The sequence below is a fragment of the Maylandia zebra genome, linkage group LG5 (genome assembly GCF_041146795.1).
Source record: "Maylandia zebra isolate NMK-2024a linkage group LG5, Mzebra_GT3a, whole genome shotgun sequence".
Taxonomy (NCBI): Eukaryota; Metazoa; Chordata; class Actinopteri; order Cichliformes; family Cichlidae; genus Maylandia; species Maylandia zebra.
The window spans coordinates 28074777-28093504 of record NC_135171.1 but is presented as its reverse complement, the minus strand read 5'-3'; the positions used below and the strand labels follow the sequence as shown (position 1 = coordinate 28093504).

The following is an 18728-nucleotide window of genomic DNA, read 5'->3' as shown; positions in this document are numbered from 1 at the left end:
ACTGCTGACTCTTCATGCGTCTCATACCCAATAGAGCTTTATAAAACAAGTTATTGTGCATAAATGAATAGGCCAGTAATCGGATCAGATGTAAGGTTGCTCTACATTTGTGCGACTACCTCCATCCGTTTCCTTCCAGGCCGAGCAAGCAGCAATTTAAGTGGAGATGCTCAGACCTGCCTCTTCTTCATCTGTACTGGTGGAGGGGGGTAAAAAGTCAAGTCATTTGTAAAAACGTATTTAATTCTGATGCTGCCTGTCCTGTGAACTCTACGTGGCATTGGTCAACTTGTTGTTAAAAGGGGACTGATGTGATTTGTGGAAAATAAAGCAAAGAGCTTTAAAGTCTTTCTTTAAGTACACAGAAGTATTCGGACTGTGTTTGAGTGACTAGAAACTCAAAATTAATTCAGAGCTGTGGTCCGGCAGCAGTGGCCTGTTTTCATGCTGTGTGGTCTTGAATGCAACCCGACTGAATGATGTCATGGAGTCTTGGCTGTCCTTTTCTGGTGCTCCTGGTAGTGTGTGCTTATGTATGCGTGACTTATGAAGTGGAATGCTTTTAAGTCTACCAGCCTGAGCTGAAGTGTTTGTCTTTCTTTGAATGTCCTAAAGCTCATTTTCTCTGTCTAAAGATGTGTTGACCTCCTGCTGAGGTTAACTTCTGGTTCATGGCTTATGCAGGACTTCCTGTTTCCTTTTTTCTTTCGTTTTCCTCTTCCTGTTTGCCTAAAAGACCAGAGGATGCAGGCTAGAAGAGCTGACCAGTGCTCATCGATGTCACATTTTTCTGCAGCGTACATTTTTTAATTCTTTATTTTTACAGGTGTGCACAATGCAGATGTGTACAGAAATAGGTTGTGGTGGATTCTGCAGTGTTTTTGTTGTTTCTCAAAGGTGATTTTTTTTTTTTTTAATCTATTTATGATCACACTTATAATCTTAGTTTAAAGTTAGCTGAGGACAGTGCAGTTTTTCTTCTTCAGAACAAATTAAGTTGTATATTTTTTGATTTTCATACACAAGAGACTTGGGTTTAAAGAATAATTTAGTACAAGTTTTTGAATGTTCCTAAAGTTTTGTAGCAGTCCTTTGCTAATGTGTCTTTATGAAGTGATTTTTATTTTTTCCCCAGCTTATGTATATTTTGGTTCTATATGCTAGTCTGATCTTAGAAAATACTGGAATATACATCCATATTTATATGTATTCACCATGTTTATCTGCATAGTGTTTGGAAGCTGGGATAAGCTGGGCTTTTAATGAAATCCTCTAAACACTGCAGCCATCTTGGATTAAATCCGGGTGGCTGTCTGGATATTTTATAAACAAACGTTTATTTAAGCTTAATTAAATTAAACCCCATGCATCACCACAAAAACATGATTGGTTTCCTGTGTTTGCTGATTTTCTCCCATATGTTTTTATTCAGGTCTTAAAATGTCTCTTGTTTACTGTGGGTGACAATCGGTCATTGCTCTGCCCTCTTTTTCCAGGTTGCCTTGGTGACACACAGTTCTGCTTCCGGTTCCGGCAGGGTTCCAACAGGAAGACGTCACTTGGCTGCTTCTTGGAAACCACTGACAGAGATGCGCCACCTTGTCTGAAGGTTAGGCACCGCTCATTAACACACACACAGCTCTGTAGGCACATAAACTGCACAGTGTAGAGTTTTGTGTGCTGAGAGTAAAATAAGAATGTGTGTGTGTGTGTGTGTGTGTGTGTGTGTGTGTGTGTGTGTGTGTGTGTGTGTGTGTGTGTGTGTGTTACAGAGGGAGCAGGGCCATTACTATGGTTATGTGTACTTCCGTCAGGTGCGAGACAAATCTTTGAAGAGAGGATACTTCCAGAAGGTCAGTGTCAAACTGCAGGAGGACTAAATACAGCCGGTGATAGAAAACTTAAGCATGAACAAGGATCTAGCACACAATGCACTGTGTTAAAAAATTTGAGAGAGATTATGCTTCCTGTTACCACAATAGGACTTATAATGGTTTTAAGCGATTTTTTTTCTCTCCATATTTCAGAGATTAAATGGTTTCAGCAACACCTTTTGGTTATGATTTTAGGCTTACAATAGTAGTACTCCCACTTCAGGCAAAGTTACATTGTGATTAATTGTATTAGTGCTCTCCTTGATAGAAAAACTGCATGCATGTTAAATTTGATATATATAATTATCTAAAATGATTTATTTTTACCCGACGCTATTTCAAAAGGCTTTTTTAATGTGGTGCAAATGTAACATTATACTTTATCATGACCGCAGGTATACAGAGGGTTAAAATAAGAAACAAAGGCCCATGTCGAGCATATACTAGTTCAAGCTTTGGGTTTGATTCTCAGTTTTTATTTGCAGTTTTTATTTGCTCTTTGGGGTTTAATCTATTACTAGACAAAATGAGGGATTGTCGGCTCACTATATTCTGACATCTTTCAGACAAAATCAAAATCAAACCACTAAAAAAAATTACATACTGATGAAATGTCTGAAAATACAATTCCCTCTTTTTTTTTTTCTTTTTTCTTTCTTTCTTGCTGTGCCTGTCTCTTTCCAGTCTCTCGTCTTGATCAGTCAGCTGCCCTATGTGACCTTCTTCCACTCGCTGCTGAAGATTATGGCTCCTGAATACTTTGAGAAACAGGAGCCTTGCCTGGAGGCTGGTCAGTTTGATTACCTGTCTGTATGCAATCATTTGTGTAATCCTGTCTTAGCTCCGTGTGGTCCAGAAGAGTTAACTACACAGTCCTTAGTTCACACTTTTACAGTGCTTTCACATCCTAGTTACATCTAGTTTCAGCATTTTTATTTTTATGGCACAACGTATCAGCTTGGCAGCAGGTCTGCTGTACTGAGACTTCTCAGTTTATCAGATGTCATCGTAAGCTTGGTTGGCCTCTTACAAAGTTTAGAGAAACCAGTTTGTTGCACATTTAATCACAAGACATGTATTTTATATCTGTTCTCAGGAATGAGTTTCCTCTCGTCTGTTTAGGTTTTGAGGACTTCAAGAATACAGCAAAATGAGATTTCATTGATATGGTCAGACTTGAAAAAGATGTTTTACTTAGAACTAAGGAACAATTTAAGATGTTGACAGCCAAACCAAACTGTCACTGTCTAATTCAGAGAAATAGTAAAAAAAAAGATAAATATAATTTTAAAATGACTAAAACGGCTTTTGTTTTTTGTTTGTTTTTCTTTACTTTCATTAACCAAAAACCACAAAATAGAAATGTCCTCTTAGAGCAAGTTTTTCCCTCTAAAGTCAGTGTCTCTAGTATTTAATATCTAATATGTGTTGGAAGTACTGCTTTTCAGTAATTTCATCCAGGCTAGTAACAAACAAGGAGAGCCCACGCACAATAGGGTTTAATTAGTCAGTCAAATTACCTAATCAATAATTGGTGCAGTGAGATGTGAGAGTATGGTAAACGGTACTACCTAAGGTGTCTCATTGAAAAAGTATCTAAAGTTGGATATGGCTGCAAAAACAAAATAACCAAGAAAACCAAGAGAGGATTGTGGATAAGTGTGTTTTCACACCTGTGGTGTTTAGTCCATTTAGTTCACAGTAATTGGACTTATGTATAGACCAAAACAGCTGCACTGTGACCCTTTGAAGGAATAAACCCCAGAGTTGTTTGTTTATGGTGTGATGTGACCATCATCCGAACGAAATGCAAGGTGTATGTTACAATTTTGAGATTAAAAAAATATCCCATAACCACGTATGCTTTGTATTCTCAATGTGGGAAGGTACTGCAGATGTGCAAAGGTCTGTAGGGGCTAGCAGCTAGATGTGAAATGAATGTAAATTCTCCATGTTCTCCAGTGGTCCAGAATACAGCACCTTCTTCCTGTATTTACTTTTGTTGCTCCGCTCATTGCTCCTGGCCAGTGAGTGGATTCATATGGGCTCAAATTGTGTTCATAAATATTTTGTACTTGTAAATCAGGATGTGTGTGTGTGTGTGTGTGTGTGTGTGTGTGTGTGTGTGTGTGTGTGTGTGTGTGTGTGTGTGTGTGTGTGTGTAAAAAAAAAAAAAAAAAAAAAAAAAAAAAACAGATTTGTGTGTGGACTTAGCCAAAAAATACGTGTGTTTGGCTATTGGAGGGGTTCTTTATGGAGCTTCAGGTCCTTGAAGGGAATAAATGCCTTTTTACATGCCAGCCCAGTGTTTTCCTTCATCAACACGAAGGAAAACAGTCTGTGGTGGTCTCAGTTTGGTGATTTTTGTGTCACAGGTTTATGTGCTTAATACAGGGACCTCCAGGGCCTTTCCAACAGCGCTGCGGACCGGGAGGGGGGGCAGTATTGTGGAAATGACAGTCTTCACTAGTGGGGATAGTTACAAAGCTTTCTTCGTTATTAATGAGCATACATGTTTTTATTGAATATTTGAAGAACCAGCAAAAAAACCAGAAACTCTTGAAGAGGACATAAAGTCAGAGATAGAAACGACAATGAGCAGGTGCATCTAGTACAGGTAGAGCTGCTGCAAAAACCCACAGAGCCCAGCAGCCAGTGCAACAAATTCTGGATCCTTGGCTTTTAGTTAGCATTAGCAGCACATGCTGCGTCTGATGTGAAAGTACCTTTATGCTGCACACTGTGACTCACAGCCATGGTCCCAGGCAAGCCCTGACTTTGTGTTAAACTAATCCTAAAGTAATAATGGTATTTCTAACCACTGATATACCACAACTTTATCCTTTCAACAGCTACTGAAAGTTAGGGGACCTAGCTTCTATCGGATATTTACATAGAGATCCTCCAGCTTCAAACTGTATTACCCTTCAAGGACCTGCAGTTCAAAAAAGCGCTCCTCCGACAGCCAAACCCATCTGTTCTCTGTTTGGATAGTTAAATTTGGCCAATGTCGTGTCAATCACAATCAGATGAAAGGAAAACAGGGTCAAAATTCGTACTTGTAACTTGAAACTTGAGTGCAGTTTCACACCTATTTTAAGTCCACACACAAATCTGTTTTACACTCACACAAATTCTTTTTACACATACAAATCCTGATTTACAAGTACAAAATATTTATGACCACAATTTGAGCCCATAGACTCACATGGTTTGTAGTGATGCATTTTGGCTTGCTTGGAGTTCCTTATGTGAAAAAAACACACCAAACCAAACAATGTGAAAAAAGTTCTAAACTAAGTTTACAAACTCATCAGCTGATTCGGACCAGAGTATATGAACTATAAGTGGAGACAGTGTGGACTAAAAGAGGGGTTGTCCTGTTGGGCACTCCCACCTCTCAGGTGCAGCCATGGAGGGTCGGCCAACCCACTGTTTTACCCATGTCTAATTGGAAACTATTTATAGGGATTGTAGATTCTAGTTGATTATAGATTAATACCGACCAGTATAAGGCAATGATGCCATCTTTAATTTGGTAAGGGATGATCCCCTTATTTTGAAAGTTTGATTGCACATTGACTAAGGAATTGTAAATCACAAGTGGTTTGCCAAGTCAGAAAGCAGTGACTGTAGCTGCTGACCAGTCTCCATGATTGTGAACTTGTCTTGCCACAGAAGATGAAGAATATCAGAGAGGCAGCCAATTATTTCTGTATACTTAAATAAATCCTTTTTCTGTTTTCAGAGAAGATCCTTTTTAATTCAAAATTGTTGTTGTGTTTGATAGCTTGTAATGACATCGATCGCTGGCCAACGCCTCATCCTGGACGAATCCTGACGCTGCCTATCATGGGTGTAGTCCTCAAGGTACACTCACGCACTAAGTTGAAACCAGCAGATGTTTAGTTTTGACATGTCGTGACAGGTAAAGAACAGGTCTAATTAATAACTTTAAAGATGGCTCGATTCAATTTCCCACGATAGGCAAATATTTGTTTAATCAGGCAGTCTTGTTCAGGTAGAACAAGAATGCTTCGCAGTCAGCAGTAACCTGTACTTTAAAGCAGCATTTAGGGGCTTAGTGAGGTAACTTCAATGTTTTCAATGTTATGAAGTTGGTTCACTACTTCTGTGTCCTTCATGTCTTTTATTTTGTTTTAAAGAGTACAAATTGGTACAGTTCTGGGACTGAAGGTTTGGTTTAGTTAAGTTTATCACTTTAATGAGTGTTTTAATACATTTGTATTTAAAAAAAAAATAAAAATCTGATTTCAAAGTGCTTTAATTCAGCAGTCGTTCACTGTTAATGATCAAAACGTGTTATTAGAGTGGGTCTTTGAATTTTACGTGGTTGCTGGTAGGGAGCATAACAACAGCAGTGGCTACAATGACTCCAGACATGCTCGTAAAACTATGAAACGAGTTTGATTATTGTAAGGATGAATGTTGTAAGTCTAGGGTAGGGTTGTAACTAAAGATTATTTTCTTCAATTACTCGATTAGACAACGACTATTTCAGTAACTCTTATCTCCGCTTCCTGTGGGCAGACATTCTGTTCTATGCTCCATCACCCTGTTGTCTCGTCCCACAGCAAATTAAAATAAAAACCCAGGAAGCATATGAATTTGAAAATAATCAAATGTATTTCTAACATTTCTCAATATGACAGAGTAAAAATGAAATAAATAATATTATTTAAGTAATACAAATTAAAGTGCTAGTAGTATTTAAACAAAAAAATAACTGCAAACAAGAAACTAAAAATAGTTTCTGTGTAAAAGTTCAAACAAACTTCAAAGCAAAAAGATTTTTTCCAGTCCAAAAAGAGAAGTTTCCAAAGTTTACAGATGATTCAGTTCATGAATTTACGATTGCACTAAACATAATGTGGAGTGAGGTTTGCTCCTATCTTTGAGATGATGTTCCCAACTGCTGCTAAAGATGCACTCTTTCATGACTTCAGCCATTTAAGAGTTGCATGATCCTCTTTTCAGGACAAACTCTTCCATATGCCTGTGGATAATACTAGTAAGAAGGACCTAAACAGAATTAGAAAAGGCCGTCACTAATTACAAATGTCGTTGTCTATCATTGTTTCTCTGATGAAAATCTGTGCTATGTGCTGCAGGTTCGCATCCCAACCTCTTATGATAAACCAGGAACGTCACAGCTGGTCCAATCCGCCCAGGTGATCTTACACTCGCGTGCGCACAAACACTCAGTGTCTGTTTGTATGATGTCTGATGACACACTGAGCATTATGTGAATATTAAAGCTGAAAGTGTGTTTTTGTGTTTTAGAGTGATAGCATGGTGTCCATTGTGCTCCCAACAATTCATGAAGTGGACCTCTTCAGGTGAGTCCTGCAGGTCAAGGCTGATTTAGACTAAATCTTTATAGAGCCTAAGATGCAACCTATGTTACGTAATAGTCTCATTGCAACATTGAAGCTTGTGATTGGTGTTAAGTTGCTTGTTGTCATGTCCCAGTCTGTCTTTTCGTGCAAGTCTTGGTCGCCGGCATCCATCCATTCTCTTCTGCTTATCAGGGTGCTAGAGTGTATCCCAGCTGTCATTCACACCTATAGAATCATCAGTTAACCTAACCTCAATAATTGCATCTCTTTGCACTGTGGGAGGAACTTCACGCAGAAATTCCACCGTACTCCCAGATGGTGGAGTCGAACTCGGGACCTTCTTTCTGCACCGTGCTGCCAGCATATTTTATGTATTTTACCATTATTGTTGTGTGACAATGTCTAGATTGGATTAGCGTTATTTATATGTTAGGATTGTTTAGGTAATTTTTGGATATTTTTTTTAGTGACTTGCTTTGGTATGATAATGTATGTTGGGATTGTATTTGGTGTATGTTATCTGATGTTTGGGCCCCTATTTTATAAGTCGAGAAAGGCGATCTCCATCCATTTGTTACAAATGTGTGTCTTTATATTGCTGAACTTACATCGAGGTAATAATTGTTATGCTCTCACTGATCTGTTTGAAACCTGGTGCGTGGCACTGAACGAGCCAGTCGGCTGCAAACTGCATCGGTGTGAATTTCCAGGGACGTACACGTCAGGTTAAGGTGTAACGTGTACCTACAGGGTAGCCTTAACACAGAAATTTAAGTCCTCTGTCACAGTGTTCTTCTTGCTTCGGACATGTTTTGTCCCCACCTGCTGCTTAATCATGGTACTGTCACTGAATCAAGAACAATATCACTTAATGCTTCAGCTGAGGAGAACTGCTTATCAAAAAAAACAAAAACACTGAGAGAAAGTGAAGACAGGTCTTTCGCAAGGAGGGTTGATTTCAGTGTTTAGTTGGCGTCTCTGAAAACTTGCTTCTACCTTGTGTCTCTGTGGGGGAGGTGCAGACAAAATGAATAGTCATGCCCATTATTAAAAGGTCAGAGTTACTGTTTTGGGTGCTCTGCTGTGTAAATCAGCATATTCTGTATTCAGGTAAAAAAAGAATATTAATCACCCAGCTTGGTGGTTGTGCTCCTGACCAAATCTGCTGAAACCTTTTAAGACCTTCAGGTTCTGAGGTAAATTAATAAAATTGAAATCTAGCAGTTCAACAAGGTTCAACCTGAGAATGTAACACAGCCATGTGTCTTTGACGTTGCCAAAATTGACTTGGTTTGAAATTGGTTTGCAAACAGTGGGAAAGAGACTTACTCCACTCATTGTCGTGTCGTCCCCCCCCCCCCCCCCAGGTGTTTCTATCCAGTCTTCTTCCATCTCCAGATGCTTTGGGAGTTGGTGTTGCTGGGGGAGGCACTTGTTGTCATGGCGCCATCACCAGCCGAGTCATCTGATACTGTGCTAGCTTTGGTCAGGTAAGTTAGCAGCGGTTATTGTGCCAGGATAATATATAGACCAGTACTTAACAACAAACCCAAAGCTAATTTTTATATAATTTTGTGTCTTCATGTTCAGGAAAATTTGATGTATGACACCTAGACATGTCTTCCTGTTATAAATGTGTTATAAAGTGTAATTTATAGTCCAGCAAATGAGTCGGTCTACATATGTTTCTGTTTGTACAGTGATCAGACAGGTGTTTTTCATCCAACGCACACTGTCATATGCGTCGGTAAAATGCTGATTTGTTTAGGCCAAGCGCATTATATTTAAAATGTGAATACTTGAGATGTCTACAAAATAAGTGTGATTGTATTAATAACCCCCCCCCCCCCCAACTTAATCCTGTCGCCTTCACGTGTTTTATGTTGAAAAAAGTCACAAAAATGCCAGATGTACCAAAACTTATAAAAATTAAAATTCAAATATTAAGACTGACATTTACTTTCTTCTTCTTCTTTCTTTTTTTTTTTTTTTTTTTTTTTTAAATTTGTCAGGTTCAGTAAACACTCTAGTTTAAAAATGTTAGAAAATGTTTTAATGTTTTTTTCCCCCCTCTGCAGCTGCATTGCTCCTCTGCGTTACTGCAGTGATTTCCGGCCGTACTTCACCATTCATGACAGTGAGTTTAAGGAGTACACCACCAGGACGCAGGCTCCGTAAGTAAAAATAAAATGACGCCCTGCTGTTGTGTCATTGGTATTAGTAGCTGGGATAAATTTGTGGACAGTGGAGCGATCAGCTGGTGAAGAGTCTGTTGCCACGAGTAGATTTGTAAAACAAAAAGTATCTATTTCACCTTCAAATAAATCAAAATGAGCAAGGAAAATAAATCAATTTAATCATGCAATAAAGTCCCTAAATTAATTTTAAATATAGCAACAGGAGCTGCTGGAACAGGCTGCCACTCCATACAGCAGCTGGAAAAAAGTGATGATAGGGCGTGGTCATTCAGGATGTTTGAAATTCTAATTTAAAAGGGAGCCAATGAACAGAAGTTACTTTGTTAGAAATTTGTTGAGTGTTGAAAATTGTTTTCTGCTTATTGGTGTTAAAAGTTATTAATCTGTGTTTCCGCAGGCCGTCAGTCATTCTAGGAGTGACCAATCCTTTTTTTGCAAAAACGCTGCAGCACTGGCCGCACATCATCCGCATCGGAGACATGAAACAAGCAGGTAAACGTTACAGCTTCAGCAAACTGAGACATACAGGGTCTCAAGCCTGTTCAAAAAGATGTCTCTGTGCAAAAAGTGTGTTAATGAAGTAGGTAATGATGTATTGAAATGGAGGAGAAATATCAACCTGTCTGATCACTCTTTTCACCACCTGGCACTCACAGGAGAGATGGCCAAGCAGATGAAAGTCAAGAAACTGAAAAACCTCAAAACTCTGGACTCTAAACCCGGTAGATATTTCACATCCCTCTTTTATTCTATTTATTTTTCTGTATTATAAAGATTTTTTACTTTTTTTAATATTACATGAAATCTCTCACTCACACACACACACACACCGACAAATTGTGCAAGAGGTCCCGCAATAACTAAAAAAACAGTCTGATAAGTGTGTGTGTGTGTGTGTGTGTGTGTGTTCTGTAGGTGTGTACACTGCATATAAACCGTATCTCAACAAAGATGAAGAAATCATCAAACAGCTTCAGAAGGTGAGATATTTCCCATTTTTAAGCATCCCCTTATTCATTATTGAAAATATGAAATATTTTTATGTATTTTCTTGTTTTGCAGGGTGTTCAACAGAAGAGACCCTCTGCAGCCCAGAATGCAATTCTTCGGCGCTACTTCTTAGAACTGACACAAAGCTTCATCATTCCACTGGTAACAACCAATTACTTTATGTATGTGGTATCCTCCAATCAGATCCAAGAACTCTATAATGAATGCTGTGTTTTTTAGAGTTGAATCTGAGTTTGAAAGATTTCACAGAAGTGGATTTAACTCTGATACATCGGGCTATGAAGCTGTAAATATGTGATTTTAATTTTACAAATGACAATAAGCATTTTAGGCTTCAACTAAAATGATTTGTTCGTGTGGTGCAGGAGCGGTACGTGGCCAGTCTGATGCCTCTCCAAAAGTCCATCAGTCCCTGGAAGAGTCCTCCTCAGCTACGACCGTTCATACAGCAGGACTTCATGAAGACACTGGAGAAAGCTGGACCTCAGCTTACGTCCAGACTGAAAGGAGACTGGATAGGACTCTACAGGTGCAGGCATAAGCCTTTATTAAAAAAATCTATCTGCAGAAGTTAATTTATCACATGGAAATCTGTATTTTTAAGTTCATAAGCCATAGAGGTTTTTACTGGGTTAAGTATGAATGGTTTGATTGTAACACAGACTGAAAGGATGTCAGTAGTGAATCACTGACATGTTGTCGGAATGCAGACTATCCCGAGTGTCATATGAACTCTCTTTTTTTTTTTTTTTTCTCTTCTTAAATTTAAAGGCATTTCCTCAAGTCTCCCAACTTTGACGGCTGGTTCCGCAACAGGAGGAAAGAGATGACGCAGAAACTGGAAGCCCTGCACCTCGAAGCGCTGTGTGAGGAGGTGAGGAGGAGAAAGGCTTGGAGTGTATAAAGATCGGGCTGAGTCTGTCTGAAACATTATTTTAGTGTTTTATGCTTTTAAGTTAACTTCTGATTGGCTCCTCAAGGTTTGAACAGCAGGTGGGTGGAACTTGAGGGACCATGAAAAGGCAATATCCAAAGCATCATACAAATTCAAGATTAAACTAACTGTGTTTAGAGTGGTCTGAGGCTTTGGCTCTCTGAACATAAAGTTGAGCATAATTATTATTATTTTCTGTTTTTACATAGATGGGATGTTAGAAAGTAGTTAAGTGATGCCATTGGCTAAAGCTCTGTATATCTTAATGGCCATCAGTCAACATCGACTCAATTCAACAATATCAGTGTTGAATTGAGTCATAAAATGTAATGAGTACCCTTGAATTGAGTCCCAGACACCTTTATCGATCTCCATGTCATTTGTTCTTCTGCAGGATCTCCAGAAGAGAATCCAGAAGCACACAGAGGTGGAGACAGTCGATCTGGTCCTGAAGCTGAAAGACAAACTGGTCTGTAAAGATGATTCATGGTCTATAACTTTAATATTACTGCCTCTACTAAAACCTCCTGTACTTTTACTGCTAAACTACGGCTCTGCTACTAGCACAACAGCTAATAGTCCTGTAGCTTTTCTCTTTTCTTGCAAAGTTAATAGATGTTGAGGTCAAAAGGTTTTGGGCACGGACCAATAAAAATCAAAACCAAAATGTGCCTGCATTATCTGTTCATTCTCAGTCAGCACACACATGACATACACCCCAAACTAGGTTTTTTGTTTTACATTAAATATTCAGTGCAGTGTCAACATGCTGCACATCCACCATAATTACTGCACTGGCTACAGGTCTTCTGGCTGGGGTGTCATTTATTGGGAGGAGTTAAGTGATGCTAACATGGTGCTAAGTAAGCTAAATAAGTATGTGAATATCTGGGAGAAACTTCAGCTACTGTAAAACTGCACTGAATCTGAACCATAGGCAACATGACCGGTTTATCTGTTGGATTAAAGTGTGTGCTAGTGTTTTATAAGGCAGTGAAGTGAGTGCGTAGCATAGAACTTTTTTTTATGTGTTGCATGGATGGGTCGATGGATGTATCATAAGAAATGAAGAACTGACATCATTCATGATTACAAGCCTTTTTAAAAAAACTAAAATAAATTTAGGAGGAGTGCCAAAGTCTTAAATCTAACCGGGCTTAAGCTGTGGGAACCCAGCTTCTTTCAGGTCTGGGAGCTGTGCAGTTTAAAACTGATTTAAAACATGACATTCAGGTTCACTTGAAGCAGAAATTGATCTTTATTCTCTGTAAAGTTTGAGCTGTGTCTGAAATTGCAAAACACACAGTGCAAATGGTCAGAACAGGATGCAGGCACTGGAAGCTGCCTGAACACGCCCAGGAGGATGACAGGTTAAAGGTCATCTTCTTTCTCGGGCAGATGACCTTCAACTCAAGGTCCATCAAATTAAAAAAAAAAATAAAAATAAAAAAAAATAAAAAATTTCTCCCTGCCTTGAATTCCTCCTTCTTTTACTTTACTTTTACTGACACAGCATACATGGCTGTGCTTGTTAGTAATCCCTGCTGATGCACCTGGTATCTTGCATCTGCTGCATCTTCAGCCTGTTGAATGAAGCATTTTTGTCTCACTGTGCTCTTTGCTGCAGACTCAGGCAGAGAGGGAGAAGTTACCAGTGCATCCCGGGACCTTGGAGAAGCTGAGAGCCCATATCGAGGGTGTCATCCTGACCTTACCAGAGGACCTGCAGGGCATCCTTCACAAGCCCACCACGCTCTGACCTCTAACCCTGCAGGCTGCAACACTAACCCCCAGTTAAAGCTTGTTTTAAAGTTTTGGGTGGGGGGGCTTGGTGGCTCTCCTCCCAGTCGGTTTCCAAGGTGAGGGTGATGTGGACCCTTTCACTCAGACTGGGTGCCAGTTTAAATCTGCTCTGGTCTAAGATGGAAAGCACATACTTGGGTGCCAGCTCTCAATGAGTCAGACTAAACAGCATGTCAGTGATCATGTGGGTATTTTTTTTTTTTTTTTAAGATGACCAGTCAAACCAGGATCGACCAGGAAGTGTTTAGAAAGTGCTACTTTTTTTTTTTTTTTTTTTTAATCACTGCTACATTACTACATGAAGAAAGCCTGGAGGGCTCGATCCTGATAGCATTTTCTGAACAGTCTGAGGCTGCGTGCGCAAGCAACAAGAAGATGACTTTTACTGACCTTTGACCCTGGACGTTTTTACCTCCTTAACATTTTTTTTTGTTTGTTTGTTTTTAAACATTGATGGTGGGTCGCTGCAGTCTAACTGAACAAAATCTGGAAATGTAAAAAGTTTCCCGAAGAAGTGCACTTCATCCATAATTGGACCAGTGTGCCCTTCTCACACCTTTATGCAAACAAGCTGAGCCAAGCAGTGCTTTATAATGTGATGTTACTAAAACACACACACACAGCACTAACCACCAGCGACCCCTGCAATAACTCTCTGCAGGAGCCAGTCATCTTTTTTTATCCATGTCACATGATCGTTACATGACCTATCAAAATGAAATTCAGAATGGTCTTTATATTTGTTTGTTTTTCTGTTGTTGTTTGCTTTGCTTTGTTCTTTTAACATCTGAAGTTTTGTGTCACTCTTGTGTAAAATCATGTAGAATCTCCTCCGACAGGCCCGTATCCACCAAGAAAGAAAAATAGATCATTTGAAAAATACTTGCAGAAATGCAAATTTATAAGATATCTGTTCGGGGTTTTTATTTTTTATTTTAAATGAAAAGGAAAAAAAGTTTTTCATTTGAATGAATGAGAGGACACCAAAAAATATGAGCTAGTTTGATGTCTAGCGATAATAATTGTTTTATGATAATCGGTAATAATGAGAGATTGACTTTCTGCGTGTTGTTTGTGAACTTTCTTCTTTTCTCCTGATTAGTTTCTGTGTCACTATCACAATCAGGTAATTCCTGTATCTTATTGACTTCAATTTTAAAGGGTTCACAAATTGTTCTTAGAAGTTATTTGGCCATTTTAACACTTTTACTTGAAGTATATTCTAATTTCGTATATTTTTAAAAAATTTTAAAATGGTGGAATGGACTTTTATTGTGAAAAACTGAAGCTTGAGCCTTCCTTTCTTTCCAGAAAGAAAGGAAGGCTCTGGGTCATAAAAGTGGGGGATCACCGCAGCAGTTGGCGCCACATGTTTGATTTGGCATTTTTAAAGCTGTTTACTCTTTCAATTCAGCGCAATTCTTAAACGTTTGTTTCTCATCGCAGGATCAAACCGTATCCGTTTCCGCTCGAGATCGTTCATAGAAAAATAAACTTTTTAAAAGCCAAAACAACTCTTTTAAGCAATTATTTTAATGCACTTTCAAGTCCTTGCTATGAACTGAAATAAACTGTCAGTTGTTTTGATTTTAAAAAGGTTTATTTTCTATATTTAGTTTAGTTTTTTCCTGAAAATTATCATCAACTTGTATAAAGATAAATAGAAGCTGTTCTGTTTTATTCACCTGACAAAAAAATTCTTGATTGTAGAGCAGTTTGGATGACACGAAGTCTGAGACTCAGTAAGGGTGGAGTGCCCCATGTGGGTTGGGAATAAGTTGCTACCTGAATTGGAGGGTTTTTGTGTGTTCTTGTTCAGGAGTGAGGGTGGAGTGGAAGCAGAGCTGGGCAAACAGATTTGTGTGGAGTCAGCTGTGGTACTGGGTGTTAAACTGAAGCTGCTTATCTACATTTCTACCCTCACTGTTGTGAGTACTGAGTGATGGCTGCAGATACAAGCTGTGAGCTTCCTCTGAAGTTTGCTATAGGGTGCGAAGCTTGGTCAGAGTAGAGCAGCTCTTCTCTACATAGAAAGGAGGCAGTTGTGGTGGTTCATCGGTGTAAGATGCCTCCAGAGCACCTCCTAGATGAGGCGTCTTTGGCATGTCCTACTGGAAGGAGGTCTCAGTGCAAACTAGGACACGCTGGAGAGATTGTCTCTCAGCTGGCTTGTGAACACTTGTCTCCCCAGAAGTGCTGGTGACAGGGAGTTTTAGATTACTCTGCTGAGGCTGCTGGCCCTGTGAGCTGGTTCCAAAAAAGAGGCAGAAAATGGATAGATGGCTGGGGAGGGGGTGGAGCTTTCAAAAATGGCACTGCTGTGCTTTAAAATGTGTTCATTCTAATGACTAACAAACAATGAACTTTCTATGTATAATAGTGGACATGGTTGCCCAGGATAATACACAGATGCTGATTCTTCACATTATATTTAATTTTAGGAGGTTTAAATTATTGTGAGACTTTTTGTTTGTTTGCTTGTTTTGCCTCAGACCTTTCAAAATGAGTTAAAGCTATCGAAGACATTGCGAACAAAAAATACTTTGACTAAAGAGATCTCAACTGGCTGCCCTTTATGTAATACCACTTTGTATCACAAGATGGTGCAGTGAGTCAGTGTAACCTTTAGTTAACCTGGCAGATTATTTAGAGCCCATATTTACAAAATGAAAAGCTTTGTGCAGAAATCGATATAAAGCTAAAAATTTATATTAAAAGTCAAGCTGCAACAAGAGCTCCTTCATAGCACACGATGATTAAACATGGAAATGAAGAAAGCCTGCTAAATGTTGAATTTTATGATTGCATCACTATGATCTGTGATATTTCAAAGATTTCTGTACATTTTCTAAAACGTAGAAGCAATAATGGTTTAACAACTTGGCAGTTTGATTTTTCAGAAAACAAATTGATATGCCTCGCTCTAATTTTTCTGAAAGAGATTACATACGTCGGCACATACAGTTGTTTTATGTTTGCGTTGTACATCATCGGAACATTGAATGGACTTGCAAGCTTGTGGATTTGTTTTCCTGCCATCATGTAACAGCTGTTTTATAAATGCTTTGAATTTTGCCTTTTTTATTGAGCAGACAACTGTAAAGACAAAAAAAATCTACTGGTTGGATAAACCTGTGACATCTGGTTGTTGGGCAACCATGCAAAATTTATATTTGTATTAAAAAAAAAGTAATATTTTACAACTTTCAATGTTTTAATGGAGGGCTATTCTTATTCCACAGTGTAGCAGCTGAGGAGTTTTTTTTGTACATAAAGCTGTAAAGTAAAATGTTCGCCCACATATGAGGATGTATGAGAATTATTTTGCTATTCAAACAGATGTCTTTGCTAATTATTAACTATAGTGACACCACTGCAGCGATGAATAGCTTTTACGAGAATATTTACACTGCCCTGGAGGCACAGGGACATCTTGAATTTGTAGATTTTTCTCCAAAAGATACAAGTCTCTTACCAACAGAGGTGTGATAAGAGACTGGAACATCATGCCATCAAAAAACCCAAATTATGTACAAATAAAGAGATGAAATCTAAGAGTATTTATATGAAAAAGTAGCAATAATGAAGTTTTAAGTTATTCTGTAAATTTGCAAAAATTATAAGAAAGAAGTTGATTAAAATCAAAATAGTGCAGTGAGACGCTGAACTACAAACAGTTACACCATTATTTACAATATTATCATTTAGCATTATTAACATGATATTTAATTTTTAAACATTGTGTTTATCGTCAGTACTTAAGTGTCGTGTAGGGTGGCCAGATCCCAGTAAACTACGTTAAGATAAAAATGTTTAGTTTTAGGTCACATGTTTGACTTCGATCATGTGACATGTCATTTGAATGCATTTCCCCTGATTTTGAGAAGCATAAATTGAAGCTGATGTTTATTTCTGTGATCTTGTGTCGTGTTTCCTTGTGTTAAAACTGCTGTTCTGTCTGATAAGCAGAAAGGTTTTTAGACACGTTTCCTCTGAAACACGTGCTTACTTTAGTAAACTTTAACAAACTATGTGGAGAGTGTCTCAAAATGTGGAAGAAGGGAGATGAAATTTAAATGACCTGGTCACCCTATTCTTAAGATACTCCTAGATATAATCTGCTTTTTTACAGCAGGTCTAAATCTGCTGCTTCTCTCTGTATGAGGTAAATGCAAGTTCCTGACAGACAGATGGTTAAAATAAAAATCTGTTTATGGCAAATAATTCTGGTTTGATGGAGGATGGATGTCTCAAACACATGGTTAAGGTTAGACTTAAGCTTATGTTTTAAATACTGTCTTATGCAGCTGTGGGACACATGTAGAAATTAGATTTAAAAGTCTCCTTCAGAGGCATTTTCCCCTCAAATTAATATAAAGTGTAGAGAAAAATGACACTACAAATTCAAAATGTCTCAAAGCCATTGTTTTTAAATATGCATTTTTGCTCCATTGACTTTTTATTTTATGTTTTTTTAAATTGAAGCCATAACCACTACGCTCAACCGCTCTAACAGCCTGAAGCACTGCAGCTGTGGTGATGAGACTCGTTATGATGAAAGTCATGCTGACCTACTTTTTTAATATAAGCAAATGATTATTGAACTTGTTTGAGTGGCCTTCCTGCGGTGCATTTTTCACAACATTGTTTTTGCTTCTGAAACAGTATTACAGTGAAACAAAATTCATCCAGCAGCTGTTTTTGAATGTTTGTAAAGGTTGATGCAGATGACCTACGGCTGCTGCTAAAACTCATGCAGCATGTCGCTGTTTGATTAAATGTTTGAAAAGGCTGCTGTTTGGATGAGGTCAGAGGATTTTTCATGCTACATGTCTCGTTCAGTGGGGTCACTGACGTTAACTGGTGTGTTTTGTTTTGTGTCATTAAACTGACTTCTTAAAATGTAAAGGATCTCTTGCTTGTTTTCTGAGGAGCTCCTATCAAAGATTCTCCAGTGCTGTACGAGGGCAAGGATTTCTTTAGAGTCACGTTTTGGTCTTTAATGATCTGTAGGGGCCCAACACAGATGCAGATCAGTAAGATCTGCCTTGTACTAAAGGGTTAATTGTTGCTGAAGAGTTTATTTTAGTCTTTTTTCACTAAACCCATTTAAGTACCTTTGTTAGCTTGTCCTAATCAAACTGCAACAAAAAACCCTGCTTCATATTAAAACTGTCTTCCTGCCATCTCTTGATTACGATCTGGATTACGTGATCAGTAGAAGGCCAAAAAGGACTACCAAAACTGGATCATTTTTTTTAGATTGCACCTTCTGAACAACTGGACCCTGGGTGTAAACCCCCCTGCTGGCTCGGGTCTTTCTCGGAAGACTTTGTACTCTCTAAATACTCTGAATACTTCCACCCAAACGTCAAAGGCATGCATATTAAACTTAATAAGTGCTAGTTTCCCATCACTCACTGGGATGGGTTTCAGCCCCAAATTTGTTTTTCCACTAAAAATGTTAATACAACTAATAATCTCAAACAAAGTAAAACTTTTTTTGAAGTTTGTTAAAATTAATTTCCTTCTTTGTATTTTCTTGTAG

General features: G+C 38.4%; 1 protein-coding gene across 1 annotated transcript in view; it reads left to right on the top strand.

Annotated features, from left to right (window-relative positions):
• dennd6a (DENN/MADD domain containing 6A) overlaps positions 1 to 18088 on the top strand; it is a 34075-nt gene extending 15987 nt beyond the window's left edge. The window contains exons 4-19 of the mRNA XM_004548804.4: positions 1497 to 1609; positions 1773 to 1853; positions 2559 to 2664; positions 5665 to 5744; positions 7007 to 7066; positions 7179 to 7234; positions 8602 to 8724; positions 9313 to 9408; positions 9830 to 9924; positions 10089 to 10154; positions 10348 to 10412; positions 10495 to 10584; positions 10809 to 10972; positions 11215 to 11317; positions 11772 to 11846; positions 13005 to 18088. Coding sequence (XP_004548861.1) covers positions 1497 to 1609; positions 1773 to 1853; positions 2559 to 2664; positions 5665 to 5744; positions 7007 to 7066; positions 7179 to 7234; positions 8602 to 8724; positions 9313 to 9408; positions 9830 to 9924; positions 10089 to 10154; positions 10348 to 10412; positions 10495 to 10584; positions 10809 to 10972; positions 11215 to 11317; positions 11772 to 11846; positions 13005 to 13136 — 1505 coding nt within the window. The 3' untranslated portion in view covers positions 13137 to 18088. The remainder of the gene's footprint in view (positions 1 to 1496; positions 1610 to 1772; positions 1854 to 2558; positions 2665 to 5664; positions 5745 to 7006; positions 7067 to 7178; positions 7235 to 8601; positions 8725 to 9312; positions 9409 to 9829; positions 9925 to 10088; positions 10155 to 10347; positions 10413 to 10494; positions 10585 to 10808; positions 10973 to 11214; positions 11318 to 11771; positions 11847 to 13004) is intronic.
• Positions 18089 to 18728: the final 640 nt, after the last annotated feature.